Source organism: Thermobia domestica, chromosome 3, assembly GCF_964235325.1.
Source record: "Thermobia domestica chromosome 3, izTheDome1.hap1.1, whole genome shotgun sequence".
Taxonomy (NCBI): Eukaryota; Metazoa; Arthropoda; class Insecta; order Zygentoma; family Lepismatidae; genus Thermobia; species Thermobia domestica.
Window position 1 is genome coordinate 69,992,138 of NC_137456.1, and position 8,748 is coordinate 70,000,885.

The 8,748-nt window shown below is 37.2% G+C and overlaps 1 protein-coding gene across 1 annotated transcript in view; it reads right to left on the bottom strand.

Moving 5' to 3' along the window:
• LOC145681826 (uncharacterized) overlaps positions 1–7,175 on the bottom strand; it is a 73,738-nt gene extending 66,563 nt beyond the window's left edge. Inside the window, exon 1 of the mRNA XM_081753434.1 lies at positions 6,583–7,175. Within this exon, the coding sequence (XP_081609560.1) occupies positions 6,583–6,750 (168 nt within the window). The 5' untranslated portion in view covers positions 6,751–7,175. The remainder of the gene's footprint in view (positions 1–6,582) is intronic.
• Positions 7,176–8,748: the final 1,573 nt, after the last annotated feature.

The following is an 8,748-nucleotide window of genomic DNA, read 5'->3' on the forward strand; positions in this document are numbered from 1 at the left end:
ATCAACCTGTACCAAATTAATTAGGTAGTACCGTAATGATTCATACAAGGCAAAATTTGAGAATTCGGTAGTAACGCGTTCTGAAATATCTATAGTGTAATAATATCTCGAAAGAAATGAAAAAAATATTGTGTGTACAGCTGCACCACGTCCCTGATGGTACGAAGTTCGTATCCTGTCTTCGATACTTTTATTTAAAAACATCAGTTTGCTGTTCACCTTGAAAGATTTATTTTTACGCTAAATTAGATATAAAATGATGGAAATTAGACTATGGTAAAGATATCTGTTTCGCTTTTCTTGCACGTCCCTATGCTTAATCTGATATATATATATATAGTGTGATATTTTTGTAGGTTAAGCTTAGGTTAAGTTAGGGTAAGATATGTAATGTTGATGTGTGCGAATTTAATGAATATTGCAATAGCAGTTGAGTCTGCCTGCTTGAGTAATTTGTAATGAATAATTTCTGACAAAATAAGTAATATAGCACACACAAAACCTGAATGGGCAGGATGTTTAATTCCCTGCAGTATATAAAATATAAAACTGAATGCTGTGATTCATAATGATTCTAATAAGTAACCGGGACGATGTAGTAACAATTTGGATTTTTAAGATTTTAAGCGAACTTTTGTAAAAAATGATTTTTTTTTTTTTTAATTTTGTGGTAAAGAACATGTAGTAATGTTCAATATAGTAAATGTAATACAGATAGAAAAAGGTGAGCATTCTGTGCAGCTGAATAAAAGAAATGTAGCATAACTGTACACATTACATTTTTTTCATTATTTTATTTAAAAATTTTCTTGAGATACCAATTAAATAGATAAAAATTTGAAACCTAATATTTTATTTCAAACAAATACAGCGAAAACCCAGTAGTTTAGGGAATTTAGGTACGTTTGAACCAAATGGTACGAGGGTAGATTCAGTAACGGTCTGTAATAATTATAGTGAAAAGATCAACTGAAAGTGAAACGGTACAGATAGCGTTTGAGGGGAACCCAAAAGTAGACATAACAACCTTTTCATTTTTTTTTTTTTTTTTTTTTTTATTATTTTTTGGTTGCGCAGAATCGAAGAAATTGTTCACACATTACCCCGTTCGAGTTCAGCGTTCTCACATGATAGTAGAGTGCACGAATGTTTTGTGGGTTGCCAGGCGCACTTCTGTGGGGGCCCAGGCAGGTCTGTGACTGGTTAAGCTTGCAATGCATTTGGGCACACTTCAATCAAGGGAAGGTGAACGTCATACAATACACAAGTCAGATGCATAATTACATTTTCTTTTATTTATATATTTCTGGGTAGATACAAAAATAGATTTATTTATTATTTTTATTTATTTATTTACTATTTGTTTGAGAGTTACATCGGACAACTGCACAATTATTTTAATGAGGATATTTATATATCAAGCTTTATCTTCATGACTTGAGAGGCTCCTAAAAGACAATAATTTTGATACCCCTCCTCCTTAGGATACTCATTTTAATCAAAGTGATATGATAGAAATCCCAGTTTGAGGTAGGTATAATATTCAAAAAATCATTTCAAATTGTTCAGCCCGTTACATATATATAAATGTAGATCATCTATCTATTAAAATGATACAATAGTAATTAAAAGCGCCCGAGCTCCAACGTATAACTATCGTTTTCAAATCTTTCATTTACGGTTATGTGTGATTCCATGTTTAACAGAGACAAACATTTTAAGTACGAGTACTTTAAATAAATCAGGTAACTAGATCTTTTTCATAAAGTTTATGATAGAAAAATTGTTGTTCAAAGCCTTTGTATTTTAATAAGCCTTCTCTAAAATCAATGCACATGAATTGTGCTTCCATCTTCCGAGTTCTTTTAAACTAAATTTATATGTATGTGGGCAATCCTTTCGACAATGAGATCTCGGAAACTACAGGCTCTAGAAAGATGACGTTTTCACTGATCGATTGGAAGTTTTGCGTAGATTGTCCAGTACTAATTGAATATTTTAGGAAGCGTTGAAATTAAAAAAAAGTAAATCATATCCTATGCGTTATACATTCCAACACCACGCTGTTGTATATAGGGGTTGCATATGTCTCAGGCGTTTATTTCATGGCCAAATAATGAGAAAGGAACGATAACCATTTCTCCAGTTTAACCAGTAAGATGAATCTTTATTTTTGGAGTGCTTTGCCCAATGAACACCATATATAACTGCGATTATAATTATTTGCGTATGTAATGTATTTGCTTATTACATACTGCATGCAAGAAGAAAGAAAACACTGGTCATGCATAAATTAGAAACTCCAACCGGAAGTAGGTTGAAATCTTGGAAACTGTGCGAAATATTGAGGTCCCCTTTATGATACACCTCGCCGATTTTTTTTAAATAAAGCCTTTTTCACTTGTGTCTGTAAAGGGACATGTACACAGATGAGGAATGAGAAGGATATTTATGCTCATATGCGAATGATGCGCTGTGTAGAGAGCGCAGGTTCAGCTAGTGGTAAAAAAAAAATCATCTGCGAAGTATACTATCACGATATGTAATTATGAACTAAAAATTATGAGTTTTGAAGTTAAATGGATTCAAGCTTTCTCCTCAAGTCTCCTGCACAACATGAAATGATGAAATCAGTACATTGTCAAAATTTCTGACCCACTAAGTGTATCTAAAATACGATACACGTACTTTGTTTAAACTTTTACTATTAAAATCCTACCATCATAAGCATTAAGATGTGACCTCCAGACTTACATTAGATTGGTGTCCCATAATGGTCACAAATATCTCATTTTATATTACGCAAAATAAAATTGATTTAAATCACAGATTTCTTTTTATAACAATTACCTGATTTAAATCAATCAACCCTACCACCAGACGGTGATGGTCTTTCGTATGAATAATCGTTTTTATAGCACATTATCGAAGAAAATATTCGTTTACACACACAGCCTACTTACCGACGCTTCGTTAGTTTCCCACTGACACATCGCCCCGTGCGGGTCCATCTGCTTCGAAATGCCCTGAACGAAAATAGGTTCAGCTCTTACTTGCAGTGACATCTAGCACAGGTAAGTGTATGTTTTTCGCATGAATTCTTGGTTTTAAACCGTATCAATTAACAGGCATGATACCAATTTGTAGGCAATTATTTGGACACAGGGTATTATAACGACGGAATGTTATTTAGGCTAAATGATTCTATAGAGACGACAGCTCGTAAAACTGCACCTTCTATTTTGATTTTGATTCTATAAAGCTGACAATAATCAAGACTGCAGATGTCACAGTATATTGACAACAACTATACTGCCTCTTTACTTAGAATCCTCTTCTAATGCCTTATAAACTCTAGCACGAAGTAATGTTTTGGAGCTGGAGTGACTGAAGGTAAGTGAATGGAGCAGAAAGTTAAGGCGATGACAATGTACAGGGGCGCTACTTATTACTTTAATAATTTATGATAACCCTGCGAATATGGAGATAAGGTAGTGGAGTATGCATACCACGATGTTTACATAGTAACTTCGCTTACGAAAGATTACACTGTAGTAATGTTTCCAGGATTTATTTTATCGTCTCATTCACGTTGAAGGTTTATCTTCTTAGTTCCTTCTTCTTTGCGAAATAATAGATTTCATCCGTCCTCCCCTGCAATACATAGGGCCTACATTCTGCCGATCAATTACTCCAGGAAATTATAATTAGGAATAGGTCATATCCTAGTTAGGATATTACTACTATATCACAAGACCACACGAAAATCGAAAGAAAAAAAAATCATTCAGTTTTTCCTTTAAAATACTAGATCCTGACCGTGGCTCACCTGGCAATGACTATGGTTCAAAATACAGTGTAGACGTATGGCATAAAACACGAAACAACTTGTGCCAGGCAGCCACTAAAAAGCAGGAGTCAGGGCAGCTACCTAACCGAGTCAGAGGAGCGCAGCAGGGAAGGGGGAGCGGCAGTGAAGGTGTAAGTCGGTAGGGAGCATGCGCGTCAGCGGTGGTGGATACATGTATAAACGACGATAGTGGAAAAACACTTTATATGTAATAAAATACATGGCATGTGTGTTGCACATCTTTTGGGAAGATAATAAATGCCGTCCAAAAGAATACCAAATGTACTAAATAGGTTAGATTCGATTAGGTTTGGTTAGATGTTATTCTTCTTTTCTGTACGATGAACTGTTAGCCTATTTAGATGACATGCCATACACACAATTTCAACAACTAACACTCCTTATATTTGCATAATTTAAAAGAACTCAAGCACGATATGATACAATCTTGTCATTTGCGCACCAGTTTCACACGGCTTTTCACATCATAACAAGGTTCTCTCTCCGGCCAATAGCTCCTTCCGCCTCAAATATATAGTCCTGCTTGTAATCTCATAAACAACTAACAAGTACCATTTTCTTAACTTCAACTATCCTTCTCACCTGACTTTCTCTCACTCTTCCTCACAAACAAAAATAGATTCTCCAATTCATCCGTTTAATTTTCTAAAATTGCTTCTGCGATACAGGAGTTAACTCGGAAGAGGTACTATCCTATATAGGGCGACCTTACATCAGCTTATGGGTTAAGCCGTTTTTCCTTCATGAAAAGGAATAAAGTATTTTAGGGTAATAGTATACATGAGAACTAGGGATGGCCAGAACCGGTTCCTGCTGGAACCGGTTTTCGGGTCTGAACGGATCCGGTTCCGGAACTGGTTTTTCGGATCCAGAACCGGTTCCGCTGGAATCGAAGCTTTGTTACCATCCCTACGCTAAACGCGAGCTGCTGGCAAGCTGTGAACAGTATGCTAGATGAAATGGTGGAAGCGACAGGTAGGCGCCCAGGCGGCGGCAGCTTGTCTCATTTGGCTGAATAAACTGGGTAACTGGCAAACTCATTGGCTAAACAGGCAAACTGGCCAAATCATTTGGCTAAACACCCACTGGGGGGCACAAGCGGGTCTGGGCGGGGAAGGCACAAGCGCATGGTCCTCTTTGCATTATTTTTGAAGGTGAACTTTCTGCCTCCTTTACGGGTCTATGGGGGCTTTCGGGTCCAGGTCTGGAACCGGTTCCTAAGATCAGGTTCTGGAACCGGCTTTTCAGATCCAGATCTGGAACCGGTTCCTAAGATCCGGTTATGGAACCGGGTTTTCAGATCCAGATCTGGAACCGGTTCCTAAGATCCAGTTCTGGAACCGGGTTTTCGGATCCAGGTCCGGAAGCGGTTCTGAAAACCGGATCTCCGAGAACCGGTTCCTCGCGGAACCGGAACTTTGTGGCCATCCCTAATGAGAACCCCCTAATCTGCGTTTTTTCTGTGTTCTATTACCACTTCTACATGAAATACCATAAATCTTCTACATAGTGCAATAGTAAGAAGTATCCATGTGCACAAGACATGCGATATGCGTTAAATTCCCCCCCCCCACACACACACATAGTCATAGATAAAGTACAAGGGCTAGAAATGGTTTCTTATAGAGAAAGCTGCATTCTTGCTGGAAAACTCATTTGAAGAGGGTATAAACGTTATGGGCATAAATATGCCATGTTGGCATAGGACACTATAAAACGACAGTGCAGAAAACACGAACCATACTGCTGGATGACGCTAAAATGCACGAATTGTATCTACTCACGTAAGAGTCAGCACAGAAGTGCGTCCGTAAGAAGCGAACGTGTCAGCAACGGTGGGCATGTTCGTGATGATAGTGGAAACACTGTGTTCCTCACAATACTAGACGACTTACGGGTCGGAGAGTTTATTGTAACGGATTATGACGTATCATACGGTACTCCACTGACAGAAATTCAATTCACCATAGCTTACTTATGCACTATCTGGTGATTACAAGAATACAATCGGATTCTGATTTTACCATTCTGTATATTCTACAGATCAATGGTTGCCCAAAGTAGGATGGCAATAATAATATTAATATAGTATACATGAAGCCGCATCAGTTCCCGAAGGAGCAGGAAGCTCATACTTTTAGGGATTATTCATTGAGTATGTACGAACTTATAAAGGGGGTAACAAAGCGACTTGTATTTACTTATCGACTGATACGAAAATTAAAAAAAAAGTACCTGTACTTTATATCTGCATGTGTAGTACCCTTGTACTTTATCGGTAATAGTATACATGAGAACCTGATCTGCGTTTCTTCTGTGTTCTATTACCACTTCTACATGAAATACCATAAATTTTCTACGTAGTGCAATAGTAAGAAGTATCCATGTGCACAAGACATGCGATATGCGTTAACCCCCCCCCCCCCCACACACACACATATTCATAGATAAAGTAAAAGGGTACTACATATGCAGATATAAATTACAGTACGTAAGTAAATAAAGGTCGCTTTCTTACCCCCTTTATAAGTTCGTACATACTCAATGAATAATCCCTAAAAGTATTAGCGTCCTGCTCCTTCGGGAACTGATGCAGCTCCATGTATACTATAATAATAATAATAATAATACACTGGAACAGATAAACAAACCATAATACACAGCACTGAAAACAGAACTTGAAAAACATATATACATAAAAAAACACTTACTACCAACGAAAGGCAATTTAATATTTTCTGTTTCAGTTCTCGCTGGATACCTTCTTCGCAAAATATGTCCAGTTTTAAACTAGTATTCATTAAACACAAGCGGCACAATGTACGATAATCAGAGGTTCGTATTCTGGATGATACTAAACGTTTCTTCTTCGACATCATTTGATATCTAATCACACACCATATCACAAAATAAGAAAATATTTAGTTAGTTTCAATATTAATATTAACTTTCATACGTTCTGCTATCACATGCAAATACCATATTCCAAAAACTACCCATATAATCATACCACAAACAACTTCACCCAACCATCAACCTTCATCATGGCTCCCACCCACCCTGACTCACAATCTTCCTCTTCTTGTTCTGTATCTTCTTAGCGAAGATCGCTCACCCGGCAATTATAGGCGGTAATTTCAAAAGACAATGATGGATCAATGAGATGAGTCTTGAGAGATGACTATGAGATACGAAATAACGTAGATCGTTGTAAATATGTATGATAGGCATGTAAAATAGGTGAAGATAGGGTGAAAACTAACAAATCGACATTAAAGGGACCAGGGAAAAAGTGCGGGGAACGCGGAGGACGCCGTCCCCCATCTTCAAAGAGTATGTATGGCGTCCCCCATTTCCTAAGAAATTACAATGACAAAGATAAGCAGGGGGGCAGCGTGACGTAATGACACTACCTACAATCCCCTTACCGTTTCAGATCCACTTTTATTTCTGAAAGGTACCAGAACCAAGAAATTTATGGAGAATTACGAGTAAAGGCAGGCGATGTGGCTCATAGAGAGGACATTAAAAAAAGAGAGTAGTAATGGGGGGGACGCAGACAAGGTTGGACGACGACAAACCTGGACACTTAATTTTGGTCGCTCCCGACAAGGTTGGACAACGACGAGGTTGGACGATGACAAGCTTGGACACTTCTCAATTTATCCTCTTGCGCCAGACTCGAACGAATTCCTGAGATGTCCAAGCTTGTCGTGGTCGATCCCGACAAGCCTGCACACATCTAATTTTGGGTCGCTGACGACAAGGTTGGCCACAGGATTGATATGTTTAAAACAAAATGTTTAAAACAAGTGTTTAAAACATGTTTAAAACGAGGGCTGTTGTTTTATTCAGTTTGTTTTAAACGTTATAAACAAATTGTTTTAAACGTGTTTTTTTCGAAGCTAGTTGGACATGTTTAAAACAACTAAAATATCAGATTGAAGAAGCTAATTTAATTTTCTAACAAACAACCCATCCTCCGCAGGACTTGTGCATGGAGTAAATTACAAGCAGAGTTATATTCTTATTATAACAGCAATTATTGAACGAAATTCTGCACATCAGTGTGCGTATAACTAAACCAACAGAAATTCAAGTGAAGTACTTGAACATTTCTTAATTTCCAAGAGTAACGGAGGTTAAACACACTATACACTATTCTAAGATCCGAATTCACAAATTCAAAACTTGGGTATTTTTTGATCACTATCATTTCCATAATAAGGAACAGTTCTCAGATCATAAGCTGGAAGAAATGCTCTGACAAATACAACTCATAGAAAAGAACAGTGACTAGCCTACATGGAGCAAATGACCAGGGCCGGATTTAGCATTTTGACGCCCCTAGGCCCAATAATTTTTTCCGACCCCTAGTCTGGTTAAAGTTACTTTCCTAAAAAAAAAAAAAAAAAAAAAAAAAAAAAAAAAAACTCTATTAAAAAATTATATCAGGCCTATATGTTAATTGCTTAAACACCATTCACGATGCAATTTTAACATTGCAAGTTTTTTGAGGAATTTACTTGGTTCTGGGCTTAACAAAATACCGTTAATGTATTAACAAAAGATTGGTGAACTTTACCAACAATTATTTGTTCCAATGAACTTCAAAATCAGAATGTTTAATTAGCCAGATTTTTAAATCAATTCAAAAAATATGTTAAGTTATGGCTGTTTATTTTTATTTCTAGATATTTTTAATTTTTTTCTATTGGCCGTGCGCCCCCTGGGAGCTTGCGCCCATCGGCCCGGGCCTAGTGGGCCTATTGGGAAATCCGGCCCTGCAAATGACATTTTTTAACTAAACAGTTTTAAAGATATATCTCTATCTGAAACATGGGTAGCTAATAGTGATTAATGTCTACGACAGCGTT